We start from the raw sequence: 18,716 nt of genomic DNA on the forward strand, positions 1-18,716 counted from the left end.
AGAGAGCCCCAAGTGAAGAGTAAATGCTCTCAAGAGCCTCTAGTATTACACTATAATACTACTTTTTGATATGGAGTTTTATTTCCTAGTATTAGTCCAATAAGATAATTTATTTGTTTCAGGTGGAAACAACAGTAATTCAAGAGGAAATCCCTGGTGCAGCAATTCAAGTGTCAAATCAAAATTCTCAATCTGAGTTAGAACAAATTGCACAACGTTTAAATTTACAAGGGGAGCTTGATCCTCAGACTGGAATATTCTATAACACAAACTCGTCTACAGATAATTCTTCATCCTCATCTTCAGACATAACACAATCTCAGATAGTAGTGTCCGCTGGTGCCAAATCTTTTGACTTGTTAAGTAGTTCCTTAGAACAAGCTCAAATTAACTTAGATTCTTATCAGTTTATGGAAGAGGATATTTTAACAGAAAAGGTTACTGCAGAAGCTGTCGGTCAACCTGGTACAGAAGTTGTAGGTATGTTTACTGTTTATTTGCATGCATTTTCATGAGATATCTGGTTCATACATATTTATATAATATCAGAAAGAAGAGATATAACTCTGTCATAAAGTATTTTTGTTCATGGAATGGTGTCTTATTATTGCTTCATTGGTGTTTGTAGATTGGAACTTTGAAGTAGAAATAAATGGAGAGTTTGGATTTAATAAGATATTGAATTTACGGTTTTGATGAACTAAAAAAAATAACATTATATTGATTGGAAATACAATATTTTACTCAAATCAAACATTCACATTAGGTTTTAACAGAATATGAATGATAAGTAAAACAAGAGCCACTCTAAAAAGAGTTATGGCAAACTGTGTATAACTAAAACATGCCATTATACAGTGTAAGAATATGCAGTAATAGGAAATCAGATTTTATCAATGTAGATATTCATCATTTGACAAGAATTTAAATTTATTATCACATTATAAACAATTAAGATTATTATAAACAGATGCAGCATTTTCTACTTCTTCCACTAAGTGACCACCGTCATTAGGTTGACTATCCTGTCACTGTTTGGTGTGCGCTTGCATACATGGTGCTAATAAAAACATGGGACTTGAAATTTAATGTGCATGCAGTAGTCTCTTGAACGTGTCAATAGATATAAGAAGATGTGGTATGAGTGCCAATGAGACAACTCTCCATCCAAGTCAAAATTTATAAAAGTAAACCATTATAGGTCACAATACGGTCTTCAACACGTAGCCTTGGCTCACACCGAACAGTAAGCTATAAAGGGCCCCAAAAAATTACTAGTGTAAAACCATTCAAACGGGAAAACCAACGGTCTAATCTATATAAAAAACGAGAAACGAGAAACACTTATGAACCACATCAACAAACGACAACTACTGAAGACTTTCTGCAGCGATCACCGAGGCTAGTAAAGTGTTCCAATCTCTTATCGTTTGTGGATAGAAGGACTCTTTCCTGATGCTGGTCTTGCAAGAAGGTATATGGAAAGAGTGAACGTTAGTATGTCATGATAATCTGTCTGGTGGTATCAGTTTGTCATCAGCATCAATCTTTGCTTCCTCATTTGAAATTTTGTATAAGAGGGTTAGTCTAGCATTCTTTCTTCTCTCCTCTAGTGTTGGCCATTGTAGTTTTTATACGACCGCAAAAATTGAAAATTTTTTGGTCGTATATTGGTATGACGTTGGCGTCGTCGTCGTCGTCGTCGTCGTCGTCGTCGTCGTCGTCGTCGTCTGGCGTCGTCCGGCGTCGTCCAAAGACACATTGGTTTTCGCACTCTAACTTTAGTTTAAGTGAATGGATCTCAATGAAATTTTACCATAAGGTTCAATACCACGACAGGAAGGTGGGGATTGATTTTGGGGGTTATGGTACCAACAGTTAAGGAATTAGGGGCCAAAAAGGGGCCAAAATAAGCATTTTTGTAACTTCCAGACAATAACTTGTGTGTAAGTGTATGGATCTCTCTGACATTGTACCACAAGGTTCCATATCACAAAGGGAAGGCTGTAATTGATTTTGGGGGTAATTGCCTCAAAATTTTAGGAATTAGGGGCCAAAAAAGGGGCAAAAAACAAGCATTTTTCTAGTTTCATGACAATAACTTGTGTGTAAGTGTATGGATCTCTCTGACATTGTACCACAAGGTTCCATATCACAAAGGGAAGGCTGTAATTGATTTTGGGGGTAATTGCCTCAAAATTTTAGGAATTAGGGGCCAAAAAAGGGGCAAAAAACAAGCATTTTTCTAGTTTCATGACAATAACTTGTGTGTAAGTGTTTGGATATTTCTGAAATTGTACTACAAGGTTCCATATCACAAAGGGAAAGCTGGAATTGAGTTTGGGGGTAATTGCCCGAAACGTTTAGGAATTGGGGGCCAAAAAGGGGCCAAAAATAAGCATTTTTCTAGTTTCCAGACAATAACTTGTGTTCAAGTGTATGGATCTCTCTGAAATTGTACTGCAAGGTACCATACCACAAAGGGAAGGCTGGGATTGAGTTTGGGGGTGATGAATCATAAGGGGGTTCAAAAAATTTGGGGGGGGGGGATTTTTTTTTTTCTTTTTTTTTCTTTTTTTCCTTTTTTTTTTCTTTTAAAATTTTCCATTTTAAGTTGGTTATTTCTGATTAATATTTAAAAGCAAATAATAATGATATGGTAGGAGATACACACCAAACAGGATGTGTAAATTATTATATAATAAGTATTGTGCAATAGCAAGAAATTTTCAATTGCACAGTATTGCACAATTGCAAGAAATCTTCAATTGCACAGTATTGCGCAATAGCAAGAAATCTTCAATTGCACAGTATTGCGCAATAGCAAGAAATATCCAATAGCACAATATTGCGCAATAGCAAGAAATTGTCAATTGTACAGTATTGCACAATAGCAAGAAATATTCAATTGCACAGTATTGTGCAAAAGAAGATACTTCATATAAATTGCTTATTTCTTGATCAATTTCAATGGGGTTTTATTCTTGAATTCTTGGGGTTCTTTAATATGCTGAATCTAACCGTGTATTAAGTTTTTGGATTTTGGGCCCCGTTTTTAAATTGGTCCACATTGAGGTCTAAAGGGTCCAAAATTTAACTTTGTTTGATTTCATCAAAAATTGAATTATTGGGGTTCTTTGATATGCCGAATCTAACCGTGTATTTAGATTCTTAATTTTTGGTTCCGTTTTCAAATTGGTCTACATTAAGGTCCAAAGGGTCCAAAATTAAACTTAGTTTGATTTTAACAAAAATTGAATTTTTAGGGTACTTTGATATGCTGAATCTAAACATGTATTTAGATTTTTGATTATGGGCCCAGTTTTCAAGTTGGTCCAAATCGGGGTCCAAAATTAAACTTTGTTTGATTTCAACAAAAATTGAATATATGGGGTTCTTTGATATGCTGAATCTAACCATGTATTTAGATTTTTGATTTTTTGGCCCCCTTATCAACTTTGTCCACATTGAGGTCAAAAGGGTCCAAAATTAAACTTTGTTTGATTTCATCAAAAATTGAATTCTTGGGGTTCTTTGATATGCTGAATCTAACCATGTATTTAGATTTTTTATTTGTGGACCCGCTATCAAATTGGTTCATATTGAGGTCAAAAGGGTCCAAAATTAAACTTTGTTTGATTTCATCAAAAATTGAATTATTGGGGTTCTTTGATATGCCAAATCTAACCGTGTATTTAGATTTTTAATTTTGGGTCCCGTTTTTAAATTGGTCTACATTAAGGTCCAAAGGGTCCAAAATTAAACTTAGTTTGATTTTAACAAAAATTGAATTCTTGGGGTTCTTTGATATGCTGAATCTAAACATGTGTTTAGATTTTTGATTATGGGCCCAGTTTTCAAGTTTGTCCAAGTTGGGGTCCAAAATTAAACTTTGTTTGATTTCAACAAAAATTGAATATATGGGGTTCTTTGATATGCTGAATCTAAACATGTATTTAGATTTTAGATTTTTGGCCCAGTTTTCAAGTTGGTCCAAATTGGGGTCCAAAATTAAACTTTGTTTGATTTCAACAAAAATTGAATATATGGGGTTCTTTGATATGCTGAATCTTACCATGTATTTAGATTTTTTATTTGTGGGCCCGCTATCAAATTGGTTCATATTGAGGTCAAAAGGGTCCAAAATTAAACTTTGTTTGATTTCATCAAAAATTTAATTATTGTGGTTCTTTGATATGCCAAATCTAACCATGTATTTAGATTTTTAATTTTGGGTCCCGTTTTTTAAATTGGTCTACATTAAGGTCCAAAGGGTCCAAAATTAAACTTAGTTTGATTTTAACAAAAATTGAATTTTTGGGGTTCTTTGATATGCTGAATCTAAACATGTGTTTAGATTTTTGATTATGGGACCAGTTTTCAAGTTGGTCCAAGTTGGGGTCCAAAATTAAACTTTGTTTGATTTCAACAAAAATTGAATATATGGGGTTCTTTGATATGCTGAATCTAAACATGTATTTAGATTTTAGATTTTTGGCCCAGTTTTCAAGTTGGTCCAAATTGGGGTCCCAAATTAAACTTTGTTTGATTTCAACAAAAATTGAATATATGGGGTTCTTTGATATGCTGAATCTTACCATGTACTTAGATTTTTTATTTTGTGGGCCTGCTATCAAATTGGTTCATATTGAGGTCAAAAGGGTCCAAAATTAAACTTTGTTTGATTTCATCAAAAATTGAATTATTGGGGTTCTTTGATATGCCAAATCTAACCGTGTTTTTAGATTTTTAATTTTGGGTCCCGTTTTTTAAATTGGTCTACATTAAGGTCCAAAGGGTCCAAAATTAAACTTAGTTTGATTTTAACAAAAATTGAATTCTTTGGGTACTTTGATATGCTGAATCTAAACATGTGTTTAGATTTTTGATTATGGGACCAGTTTTCAAGTTTGTCCAAGTTGGGGTCCAAAATTAAACTTTGTTTGATTTCAACAAAAATTGAATATATGGGGTTCTTTGATATGCTGAATCTAACCATGTATTTTGATTTTGGACATTGGACCATAATAGGTAAATTAAAAAAATTGAAGTTCTTAGACCACATTCTTTCTGTGTCAGAAACCTATGCTGTGTCAAATATTTAATCACAATCCAAATTCGGAGCTGTATCAAGCTTGAATGTTGTGTCCATACTTGCCCCAACTGTTCAGGGTTCGACCTCTGCGGTCGTATCAAGCTGCGCCCAGCGAAGCATTTTATTGTAGCATAGATTCAACTGATGATGTGTTGTGGTACCTGTTTGTTACATACCTTGCAATTTTAATAATCATATAACTGACACCTTATAAAGGTTGTATGAAGACTTCCAGTATGTCTACCTTCTTTACAGTGATGTATTTTTATCAGAATTGGTAAATTTTGATATTTTATTTTTGAACAGAAGTATCATCGACACCTTATGAAGTATATACATCAGGTACTGGGGAATCTGTTGGCCAGGAAACTGTTATTGTATCCAGTAGCAATGAAGGTTCTCACATGGGTCCAATGATCCGGATCAAATCAGCATCATCTAGCAGTTTTATACCAATACAAGAGATCTCAAAATCATCAACCATAAATATCACCACACATACACAGGTACGCTATAGTGTTTATTATTCTTACTTTAATGACATGTACATTATATAATGACCTCTACAATAGAAAAGGTGCATTTTTGGGGGGTCTATGTGCCCTTTGGTACATCTGTTCAGTATTGGGTTAAAGTTTTGGTTTACAGTAGTTTTAGAGATTGATACAGAATGATTTTAGATTGATACTGAGATCCCTTCAGACTGTTGCATAGTTTCTGCTATTGGATTCTAGATTGACCAATTTAAATCTATTTAGACTGATTTTAGGTTAACACTTAGGTCCTTACAGAATGATACATATATATATCCCATAATTATTGAACAAATCACAATTTCTAGTTCAGTTGTAAAATTACACTTGAACATAGCATTGACTCAGGTTCAAGTTTTGGTTTACGGTATTTTACTATGAAGTTATGGTCACATCAACTAGACACTTAGTAAACATGTTCATGTCATGTCAAAACTAAAACTTGCAAAACAAAAAGTTCATTGTGACTAGACATATTGTGTTGATAAGCCTCTGTTTCTTTACTTCTGTTAATGGGGTCAGACATTGTTTATTATTTAGCCATCAACAAGTGTTATACATGAAGCAGTTTTATCACAAGAAGAAGGCATCTATACAGCTGAAATAATAGACGACTCTAACCCAAACATCACTCAAAACATAGACTCCTCCTTCATAACTACTGTTCCATCCAGTGATGTGCCAGTCACCATAGAAACAACCTCAGTTGACCCAGTAGAAGTTGAAGGAGAAATTGTTGGATTAGAAGACCTAGGTAGGGTCAGCAATTCATCATCAAGTACAAATAAAAGAAAATTGTGTTGAAAAAAATGTATTTCTCTCTTTTACTGAAATTAATTTTTCGAATTTGAAATTTTTTTTTCATTTTTACTGTTATTAAAGTAATGTTTAATATAAGAAGTGTTTATCATCTCATTGCTGAGTCACTTTATGTAGTTCATCTACAGTGATGTAGTCTGTCTACACTCAAATTGTCAGTTGGAACCTTGCTCTTGGCAAAGTGTATTCCACTCCAATCTTAATTAACTAGGAATGCACGTTTTCCTGTGGAGGGTTGGCGATTTTCTCCTGGCCACCATTAAATAGCTGAGTTCTGAAAATTGTGTTCAACACCAACAATCAATTTCTAATTCAACAATGACTTAGTATGACTTGTATAAAATCAGTCAATTAAAGAATAGCTGAGTTACATTATGGTTGACCTAAAACTGCAAGGACTCAGATTGTTAAATGTCTAACTCTCCCTAGGTACAATTGTTAAGTTTTCTGCTTAAGTTAGTTCGATAGGATCTACTTATGATAGATCATTGATATTTTGTATGAAGTTACATTACTATCAGGACATATCAGTTTGACGAATATTTTGAGGTCCTGCCACCTAGGTCATGATCCAATGATTTTCAGTTAACTAGCAATTTTCAATGTTAAGTAAGTTTTCTGCTTAAATCAGTTTGATAGAAACTACTTGTGATAGATCCATGATATTTTTTATAGATTTGCATTACTATCAGTACATATCAGTGACGATTATTTCGAGGCCCTGTCCCTGTAGGTCATGGTCCAGTGACTTTGAATTAACTAGCAATTTTCAATGTTAAATTTTCTGCTTAAATCAGTTTGATAGGAACTACTTGTGATAGATCAATGATATTTTCTTTAAAGTTGCATTACTATTAGTACATAACAGTTTGACGACTATAACGAGTCCCTGCCTCTGTAGGTCATGGTCCAGTGACTCAACTATTACCAATTTTCAATGTTAAGTTTTCTACTTAAGTTGGTTTGATAGGAGCTACTTACAATAGACAATGATATTTCTATAAGGTTACATTTCTCTCTGTACATCTCAGTTTGTCGACCATTCCGAGGCCCTGCCCACCAGTTCAAGGTTAAGTGACTTTGAATTAATTAGCAATGTTGCTGTCCATCAGATTGTCTTTTTCTACTTTATATGCTGACAGCAGAGACATATCTATGTGTCAACAGTTTATTTATTAGATAAAATGAATTGTATTAGCATAGATTAAGTACTTGGGACGGGGAATTAAAAATATCATTGATATTGACAAAAAATGCATCATAACTGAGAAAAGATTAGTTCATATATTAATTCCAGTTCTTTCTTAATTTATTTTTAAGATCTATAATTACTTTCTAATGGTGTTGTCAACAGGCTGCTTCTGTATTTTTCCTGTAACTGTATTAGCCTAGACACTGAAGGGTTGAGGATCAATACAGCTGATGAAAATCTATACCATAGAAATATAGAAATGGGCAGTTAATAACACTGTGTAATACAGTTTATCTGTCTACATCTATCAAAACTTATATGTGATAATCAAATTTATCTAATTATATTTTGTAGGTGCTAATAGTGGTGTTGATTCTGGAGACTCTAATCTTGACGCTAGTGTACGTTTAAGTAAACGAAAACGTCGACCACCCAGTGCATTAGAGGACAGTCCTACTTCACAATCCATTGGTTGGGCCAAATCTTGTCTATGGTAAGTATATGTTGGGTTTTTTTAAAGAAATTTCAGACCTCTCTGTCATGGACATTGATAAAAATGCCCTTACATATAAATTGAATACTGTGTTCTTCGTGGAATTGATACAAGCAAACATTAGCAAAATGTCAGTACAGGAATCAGGTATTGACTTTGGAAGGTTGTTTTACAAGGTTAATACCAAATAAGTGCTTACACAAAGGATATATACAATATTGTAATATATTTTATAATTATTTTAGCATTCAAAGCACTGTTATAAATCGTTATATTACTGAATTCTTATATTGACTTGTGACTGATCTCAGTTGAACTCAGCTTTCACTAGTTTGTGTGTTATTGAATATTCTGATTACTTTGTTATTAACTATTAAGTTGTATTGTATCACTGAACATACATGTTACACTAGTAATCATACCTGAATGAATAAAAGGAGATATGGGGTTATGCCAGCCAGACAGCAACCCGACAACACAAAACCCTACAGACAGCCAATGACAAGGTTCCTTAAAACTACAGACAACCAATGACAAGGTGTTCAGACTCATTAACATATAGATATATTTCTACAGGTTAATACAGAGAGTATCTAAGTATAGAGGTTTGAGTAGAGACAAAGGGGAAATGAATGCTGCATCATGGTTCTTAAAACCAGGTATCTTTAATGATGTTTTAAATACAAATTTGATTTGAAAAGCACTGCCTTAGCTTTCACCAAGCCTCATTAAAAAAGTTCAGAAATGAAAGCATCCCTTGAAATTATTCATATAAATCCAAATAATATGCCAGTTATAATTCATCTTTCTAATTTGACAGATTTATGACAAAGTCGAGTTGTGGATACCATTTAAAGTTAATTTCTATACTATTGTTCATAAGTTTGGAATACCATCAATAAACCCTACAATAATGCTAATAATAAACCTTTGTTTATTGTACCAAGCATTTATTGCTATACAATTTTCTTACCTAACGTTTATTGCTTTACAATTTTTTTATGAAGTCATAGCTGATTGAAATATGTCTTTTTCCAATAAGATTAAGTAAAACTTATTTGACTTGCTAAATTTTTCATATTTTTTATTTGATATGAACTAGAAAGTTACTTTTCATTGTTAAAAATTAGTTGTAGTATTTAGATTATTTGAAACAATGAAATATATAAGATTTGTTTTATTTTAGTGGATCCCAATGATGCTCCTGATTATTACAACATTATAAAGAATCCAATGGACTTTGGAACAATCAAAAGAAAATTAGAAGTATGACTGCTTATAATAAGAGTGTAGTTTTTGTCTTGCCTGTCGTGGAAAGCAAAACATAAGTATTGCTTTTCCGGCGACGGTGTCAATTGTTATGTTTTCTGCTTAAGTTAGTTTGATAGGAACTACTTGTGATAGATCATTGATATTTAATTTTCATTTGAATTACTATCAGTACATATCAGTTTGATGACTATTTAGAGGCCCTGCCCCTAAGGTCATGGTCTAGTGACTTTGAATTAATTAGCAATTTTCAATGTTAAGTTTTCTGCTTAAGTTAGTTTGATTGGAAATACTTGTGATAGATCATTGATATTTAACATAAAGTTGCATTACTATCAGTTCATATCAGTTTGACGATTATTTGCAGGCCCTGCCTTTTAGATAATGGTCCAGGGACTGAATTAATAAATCATGTTATCTGTGTCAACAATTTATTTAATTCTTGTTTAGTTGAAAACTTGGAACTTTAAATGTTCCTATATAGTAAAAATTCGATATCAGAAGAAATTAAAGAAATCTGTTGCATGACACTGAATGACTGAACCCATCCTACACTGTTATTATCATAATCATACAAGAGACAAATAACATTATTTTTAGAGGGGCGGAAGGACTTCTGGATTGGGCCTGTATTCTTGCTGGATTTTGGGATTGGGCCTTTATTTTCGTGGGAATTCAGGATTTACACCTATCAGGATTCAGGAATTAATGATCAATTTTTATGCCCCACCTAGGGGCATTATGTTTTTTGGTCTGTGCATCCGTCCGTCCATCCCTCCATCTGTCTGTCCCACTTCAGGTTAAAGTTTTTGGTCAAGGTAGTTTTTGCTGAAGTTGAAGTCCAATCAACTTGAAACTTAGTACACATGTTCCCTATGATATGATCTTTCTAATTTTAATGCCAAATTAGAGTTTTGACCCCAATTTCATGGTGCACTGAACATAGAAAATGATAGTGCCCGTGGGGCATCCATGTACTGTGGACACATTCTTGTTTAGGATCAGAGAAAAAAATACTTAATTTTTGGGGGAATTTGGGATGACACCTCCTCCTGCCACCCCTCTTTAAGTCCTCTATAGTTTTTGATTATTAAAAGTAGTAACTTTTATTTCATTCATGTTTGTTTTAACAAAAAGCCACAAGTTGATAAATATAAAGGAAGAAATAGACATTATTTGACCCTTGTGGTCATCAGTTAATTGAGAAATACTGCTACTATAACCTAATTTTCTTCTTACAGATGGGAAGTTGCAATGATTATGAGGATTTCCATTCAGACATGTTGTTAGTAAGAGACAATTGTAGAACATATAATCCACCAGGCAGTGTTGTGAGAAGGGACTGTGATGAAGTCTTCGCATTCTATATGTCAGAATATGAAAAATTATTAGAAAAATGGCAGAAGGTAAATATTGCTTCATTTCTCTGAAAAATATCAAATCCTGATTTAAAATGAATTTTGAAATTAATAATTGTACATATAGAGTTAAGGGCAGAACACATGTTTGGTTAGATTCTGTGTAGAATGTAAAGAGCAAAATATTAGGATATTTTTTTTCTCACTTTTGTGTAAAAATTTGTGGCATAGGGGAGGTTTGTTTTGTTTTTTCACTGCAAGATTAGTAGTTATTTTAACTTGATGAATTCTTAAAGATTTTTTAGTGGTTTTCTTCTTATTTAATCATTTCAGACATTTACAGAATTTCATCAAATATTTTGAAATTGGAATTTTGTAGGTGCAGTTTCCATCACCAGCATCAAAAAAGTTGAAATTTGAAAGCAGGAGTCCTGTGAAGTGAACCAGTTAATAACATGAACGTTTTTACTAGTAATTTAACACATGTGTTAATTGGAACAGTTGTTAACCAACTTGAATATACTGTACCCTAACAGTAAAGTAACATGCCAAGCATGTTCAGTGTTATACCAACCAGTTTGATTGTGCATTGAAACAGTATAGTCAATAGACAAGTCATTTACATGGTTAAGTTAGTTGAGTGAGAATGAATGAAAGATAGAAACTTCTGTGCCTAGGATGTTTCTCTATTATTTATGCCATTATATAAATAGTAAAATTTTAAATACAGTACAGTGAAAAGCATGGTTGATCAGAGTCTTCAAGTCCTTCTGTGTGACCTGTGTAGTGAAGTCATACAAGTCCTTTAGCAGGACCTGTATAGTGTGTTCAGATTTGTCCTTCAACAATACCTGTGTAGTGTGTTCAGATTAGTCATTCAGCAAAACCTGTGTAGTGTGTTCAGATGACCTGTGTAATGTGTTCTAATTATTCCATAGCATAACTGTCTTGTTTTATTTGCATGATTTCGTCAAGAATTCACATCAGTACTCAAAACTCATCATCTTGTAATATAATTATAAATTATTCATCTTGAATTTTATTGAGTGTATTCATTACTTTTTTTTCTGATCATGTGCAGTCAATGTGCCAAAAATATTGTATTCATATGCAGTGAAAAGATATATTGTTATGTCCAGTTGTTATGTTTTATGTCTAGACTTGAATCATGGTTATAAACGACAAACGTCGAAAATGATTAATGGTGTACAGTTGTATAGTATATTTTTTCACTGTTCTTTTTTGTAACAATTTAATGGCTTAAATTGTTTGAAAATGCTATTGATCCTCAAGTTAAAATGGTATTTTAATATTCCTTTGTCATGGAAGGAAATTACCAGTTTCCCTAATTCTGATGCCATAGGATGAAACATTCTGTACTCAGTTTGTACTTCATTGTTCAGACACAGTTTTTGGTCAGTCATGGTGAAATATTAGGTTCAATGAGAGTCAAGTCGTCTAGTTGATTGATTGCCATAGCTTGAGTATGACTAATGCTGGTTATTACATTTAATTCTGTCATGTGTATGAAAGTACATAAACAACAAGCATCACTGCCATGTTAAAAATAGAACATTATGGTAAAGAAAGCAGTTCAAGCAAAACTGACATGGGTTAAAATGATGAAAGTGATTGGCCTAAATATCCTACACCTTTTGAGTGTTGATGATAGAAGATCTGCTGTTTATACATGATAGAAGTAGAATATTAATGATGGTGCAAAATTATTATTTTAATCTAATTAAATATTGTGAACAAGATGTTATAAGATACTAGTATTTATCATTAAATCAAATTTTTAACAAGTGCTTGTAAATACTAAGTTTTAATGAAGGGCATGGTGCAAGTCATTTGGTCTCATTCAGACCATAAACTATTATAAACTGTACATTATTGTTGACATGTATGATCATTGTTAAGTATAATAAAAACAAATAGTATCTATAGCATAGTTTGTTTCTTGTTTACTGACCAAAAGTAGTGGCTATTTTATATTTTCTTTTTCAAATAAGATTGCCCATTTGTAGTTGAAGATTCATATACATGGTAGCATGCTTGTCTCAAATGTGGGTTCCATCCACAGTTGGTCTTGTACAAAGAAAGGTTTATATTCATACCTGATTAACATGTTTTGTCCTGAATTTGCATTTAAATTGCCAGTGCAGAAAACAGCCATCCATCATCATTATCATCATTATAAATGGGTATTGCTTTTAAGCTCAGCTTGCCCAAAGGTCCATTGTGTGCTTTTCACATCAGTGTGGCTTGTGTTACGGAGAGACTTAACTTAGTAAAAAATTTTGGAAATGACAGAGCCAATTTAAACCAAACTGTCACAATATTACAAAGGATTTTTACCTTAAAAGTATATCTGATTACTGCTAGCCGACCAACCTGTTGTTTCTTTCAACAGACATGTAAAGGGTAACAGAGGCAAAAATGAGAGTAAATATTTAGTTAATTTTTAGTTTCAATATTAACTATAAAATATTGTTTGTAGATGGATCAAATTTATATTTTTTTTCTTTTTAACAAAAATGCAACTAGACATATGCTTCATATTGTTTTTGAGTACTTTCTCATCAAGATCCAATGCAAATGTTGGCAATGTCTGTTGATAAGCCTGTTTCACACAATTTCTACCCCAACTTGCAGCGTTCTCCCCACAAATTTCATATAGCATCCTGGTAAACAGGGAATTTTAAAATACCATATTATTTCTAGAAATTATAGCATCACATCCATAACACAATCTATAACATAATAATCTTAGATAGCATCACATTCAAGCAATGTAGCATCACATTACCATGATGGTAATAGGCCCTGGGGAGAACACTGCCCTAAGATCATGAAAACTGCTACTCTAATGTTTTGCTTTTGATGACTTTGGCTTATGATTAGATTTTTTTAAGAGTCTGAATGTTTGGGAGAATATACGGTTGTTTGCATACCAATTGCACAGGAAACCAAGGTTGTGTTGAGAACAAAGCAGCTATGACAGTTACAGTTTTTTCCTTCTTGTCAAATTTTCAGTAAAACTGCAGTGTTAAGGTGGAAAAATATGTGCATAAGTCACTCCAATTCAAAGATAATACATGAACATCAAAAGCTTTAACATTGGGTCCAAATGTGTCAAAACCTATCCAACGTGATTTAATTTGGATGCAAATTGGTCAATATTACTTATTCTCGAAGGGAAAGAAAAAAACAGCAATAGGTGTTTATACATATGTTTCATTTAATGTTCATTTTATCAGAAGATTAAAATTACGGGAATCGAGTACTGTTGTTCGCCTCAGTTGATATTTAGATAGTCTGTGTTACAGCATTATTATGATGATCCACACATTTTGACATAACCCAGTCTTTAAGGTTATATTTTCCACTATTACTATGGTTTAAACTCCTTCAGAAAAGTGTACACAAGATAAATGTGAACGAAGAAATAGGGTATACATCAATGAGATAGCAACCCAACAACACAATAAAATCAAAGCATTGTCGGTGCTGTTATCCAGTCATTTTGAAAAAAAAAACCTTGATATATCACTCTTTCATTAAATTCAGAAAGATAATTGTATTTTTATGCCCCCGCCGCAGCAGAGGGGGCATTAAGTTTTACCCTTGTCCGTCCGTACATACGTCCCAAAGCTGGTTTCCCTTCTCTAACTTTAGTTTGCCTCAACCAAATGTTATGAAACTTGTACACAATGCTTATTACCACAAAACACAGATCGAATTTGACGGAGTAAAAAAGCGAGACATAGGTATTCTGTTTCCGGCGGCGGCAGCGGCGTCAACAATGTATTAGTTTGTGATTAGGTCTAGTTCTTGGTGAACCACTAGTGGTAGGTCAATGATATTTGGTATGCAGTTGTATTAGCATTGGCACATCTCATTACCATGGGGATGATTTGGCCCTGCCCCCTCAGTCAAAGTCTATTGACTTTGAAACTTTTCGTAGTTTACATGTATTAGTTTGTGATTAGGTCAATTTATGGGGAACCACTAGTGTTAGGTCAATGATATTTGGTATGCAGTTGTATAAGCATTGGCATATCTCATTTCCATGGAGATTATTTGGCTCCGCCCCCTTAGTCATGGTCTATTTACTTTGAAACTTTTGCTTAGTTTACATGTATTAGTTTGTGATTAGATCAGTTCAAGGGGAACCATTAGTGGTAGGCCAATGTTAATTGGTATTTAGTTGTATAAGCATTAGCACATCTCATTTCCATGAAGAATATTTGGCCCCGCCGCCTCAGTCATGGTCTATTTACTTTGAAACTTTTGTTTAGTTTACATGTATTAGTTTGTGATTAGATCAGTTTAAGATGAACTGCTTATGTTAAGTCAATGATATTTGGTATGCAAATTTATTGGCATTTGCAAGTATCGTTTCCATGGAGATAATATAGCCCCACCCCTGATCATGGTTCATTGACTTTGAAACTTTTACATAGTTTACAAGTTAATGTTTGTGTTTAGGTTTGTTTAAAGGGAACGACTTATAATAAGTCAATGGTATTTGGTATGCAGTTGTATTAGCATTGGCATATCTCCTTCCATGGAGATTGTTTAGCCATGTACCTTCAGTCATGGTTCATCGACTTTAAATATATTTGCATAACTTACATGTTAAAGTATTGCTATTTTAATTTCAACATTTGCATTATCAAAGTTATAAAAAAAACGAGACATATCTCTGTGATAACAGTTTATTTGGCCCCTTTTTGGCCCCAAATTCCTAAAATTTTGAGGCAATTACCCCTAAACTCAAACCCAGCTTTCCCTTTGTGATATGGAACCTTGTAGTACAATTTCATAAAGATCCATACACTTACACACAAGTTATTGTCCTGAAACTAGAAAAATGCTTGTTTTTTGGCCCCTAGTGCCTAAAATTTTGAGACAATTACCCCCAAAATCAATCCCAGCCTTCCCTTTGTGGTATGGTACCTTGCAGTACAATTTCAGAGAGAGCCATACACTTGAACACAAGTTATTGTCTGGAAACTAGAAAAATGCTTATTTTTTGCCCCTTTTTGGCCCCTTATTCCTAAACCCTTTGGGCAATTACCCCCAAACTCAACCCCAGCATTCCCTTTGTGATATGGAACCTTGTGGTACAATGTCAGAGAGATCCATACACTAACACACAAGTTATTGTCTGGAAGTTACAAAAATGCTTATTTTAGGCCCCTAATTCCTTAACTGTTGGTACCATAACCCCCAAAATCAATCCCAACCTTCCTTTTGTGGTATTGAACCTTATGGTAAAATTTCATAGAGATCCATTCACTTAAACTAAAGTTATTGTGCGAAAACCAATGTGTCTTCTGACGACGACGATGACGCCAACGTCATACCAATATACGACTGCAAAAATTTTTGCAGTCGTATAAAAATTGCTGAATTTTTCATTTCCTTTCTCTAACTTTAGTTTGCCTCAACCAAATGTTTGAAACGTATACACAAAGCTTATTACCACATAAAACAGATAAAGATCGAAATTGGGTGGTGTCACTTTTACAATTATTGAGTTATGCCCCTTTAGAAACATAATAAACTGCTTCGCTGAGCGCAGCTGGATACGCCCTCAGAGGTCCAACCCTGAACAGTTGGGGCAAAAATGGACACAATATTCAAGCTTGATACAGGTCTGAATTTGGATTGTAATTAAATATTTGACATATTACAGGTTTCTGAATAAATGTAGTCAAAGAACTTGAAATTGTTTATATGAATTGAATTTATATTCAATTAAAGATTTCTTGCTGTTGTGCAATACACTGTGCTGTTGCGCAATACTTAGTAAATCTGTTGTCATACTATAAACAAATAAAGTTCAATTAATTCTCAATGTCATATTAGAAATTTATGAAAATCAAAAGGGAGCTTACATCAATAGATATAAACAATTCACCAAAGTTTCATGAGAATTGCTGACAGCATTTTTGAGTTATTGTCCGAAAACTTGAAAATCCCCCCTTTTTTAATGAATAAAACCCCATTACTCAGAAATGTAAAATGTAAAATTTATAAAATTCTAAAGAGAGCTTACTTAAATAGATTTAAACAATTCACCATAGTTTCATAAGAACTGCTGAAAGCATTTTTGAGTTTTTGTCAGAAAACTGGAAAATCCCCCTTTTTTATGAATAAAACCCTGTAACTCGGAAACGTAAAATCTAAAATTTATAAAAATCAAAAGGGAGCTCATGTCAATAGATATAAACAATTCACCACAATTTCTTGCAAGTTGGTGAAAGCATTCTTGAGTTATTTTCCGAAAACTGGAAAATCCCCCTTTTTTTAATGAATAAAACCCCATAACTCAGAAACGTAAAATTCAAAATTTATAAAAAACGAAAGGGAGCTCACTTCAATAGATATAAACAATTCACCAAAGTTTTATGCAAATTGGTTAAAGCGTTTATGAGTTAATGTCCGACATGTTGACGACGGACGGACAGACGGACGGACGGACAGACGGACAGACGGACAACAGTATACCATAATACGTCCCGTAAACGGGCGTATAAAAACTGCAGAATTAATTGTTTCCGTTCTCTAACTTTAGTTTGCCTCAACCAAATGTTATGAAACTTACCGGTATACACAATATAGAAGGATCTAGAGGTAAACATGATCTTCAATAAACTGTTTACACAGAGATATATCTCGCCTGTTGGCATTAAATTCAGAAAAAGACAATCTGATGGACAGCAACATTGCTAATTAATTCAAAGTCGCTGGACCAACTAGTTGGTAGTTGACAAACTGACATGTACAGACAGTTATGCAACTCGATAGAAAATATCATTGATCTATCGCAAGTAGTTCATATCAAACTAAGCAGAAAACTTAACATTGAAAATTGCTAATTAATTGAGTCACTGAACCATGGCCTAGGGGGCAGGGCCTCAAAATTGTCGTCAAACTGATATGTACTGCTAGTAATGCAACTTCATACAAAATATCATTGATCTATCACAAGTAGTTCCCTTCAAACTAACTTAAGCAGAAAACTTAACAATTGTTGATGATGTCATCACAACTGTCGCCGGAAAAGCATTTCTTAAGTCTTGCTTTCAGCGACTTTCATCGCAGGCTAGACAAAAACAGATGAATGTGTTTACCATTCGACCATCCCAGCTCTTTACTACCCATATTTTTAAAAAGTTATAAACAAATTAGACTATAAAAGATCCGCCATCAACAGATTCCCCAAATGACAAAAAAAAAATTACAATATGACAACTACTGATGAGGTTCGTGACTGCTCTTTAATGCCCTTTTGATCTTTCTTCACTTATCGCTAGTACTTTAAACTTTAAATGCCACAAATTTGGTCATGTTCATTCTTTGGTTCCACTTTTATTTAGCTAATCTCATCGACGTACCCACTATAACTGCAAGTAACTGTTCAATCCTGTTTAACCCTTTCTTTCATAGCTTCATACCCCAATGGTTGACTGGGATATAGAATAAAGGTAATTGCTAAACTTCTGCACTCAAGCAGTAAAACCTTTTCATGTTCAGTTAGATTTAGGACGTTAAATTTGATGCCTCGTATAGGGTGAGTGCCAAAATTAAATTAAGAATTCTTTGGACAAAACTCTGAGGGGTCTGTAGGATGCCTGTTGCTTGGGTAAATGTTCTGCTCCTATAGAACATTCTAAGGCAGGAATATGGCAGTTGTTTTTCAATTGTTACATGGATTGATAGCATTTGTTTTTGTCAGTTTTTATGGACTTCCCTTTTTTAAATTTGCCTTGGAGTTCAGTATTTTTGTTATACCTATTTTCCAGCGAGTCCAAATTTCCAACCCTTCAACCTGGTTGACATACCTTGCAGAATATACATTAAGGATGTTCGCTACTCTTGTTTTTGACTTTTTGTCAGATATTCGGAATCCTCTAGTTTTATCCATGTAGTGCCAATAAAAATT

General features: G+C 33.5%; 1 protein-coding gene across 2 annotated transcripts in view; it reads left to right on the forward strand.

Moving 5' to 3' along the window:
* The window catches only part of LOC127739382 (BRCA2-interacting transcriptional repressor EMSY-like), a 34,084-nt gene extending 21,378 nt beyond the window's left edge, over positions 1-12,706 (forward strand). For both annotated transcript variants that reach the window (XM_052251083.1, XM_052251084.1), the window contains 8 exons: positions 123-480; positions 5,402-5,601; positions 6,169-6,382; positions 7,994-8,132; positions 8,709-8,791; positions 9,319-9,398; positions 10,643-10,807; positions 11,139-12,706. In XM_052251083.1, coding sequence (XP_052107043.1) covers positions 123-480; positions 5,402-5,601; positions 6,169-6,382; positions 7,994-8,132; positions 8,709-8,791; positions 9,319-9,398; positions 10,643-10,807; positions 11,139-11,201 — 1,302 coding nt within the window. In that variant the 3' untranslated portion in view covers positions 11,202-12,706. The remainder of the gene's footprint in view (positions 1-122; positions 481-5,401; positions 5,602-6,168; positions 6,383-7,993; positions 8,133-8,708; positions 8,792-9,318; positions 9,399-10,642; positions 10,808-11,138) is intronic.
* Positions 12,707-18,716: the final 6,010 nt, after the last annotated feature.

Source organism: Mytilus californianus, unplaced genomic scaffold (assembly GCF_021869535.1).
Source record: "Mytilus californianus isolate M0D057914Y unplaced genomic scaffold, xbMytCali1.0.p SCAF_4, whole genome shotgun sequence".
NCBI lineage: Eukaryota > Metazoa > Mollusca > Bivalvia > Mytilida > Mytilidae > Mytilus > Mytilus californianus.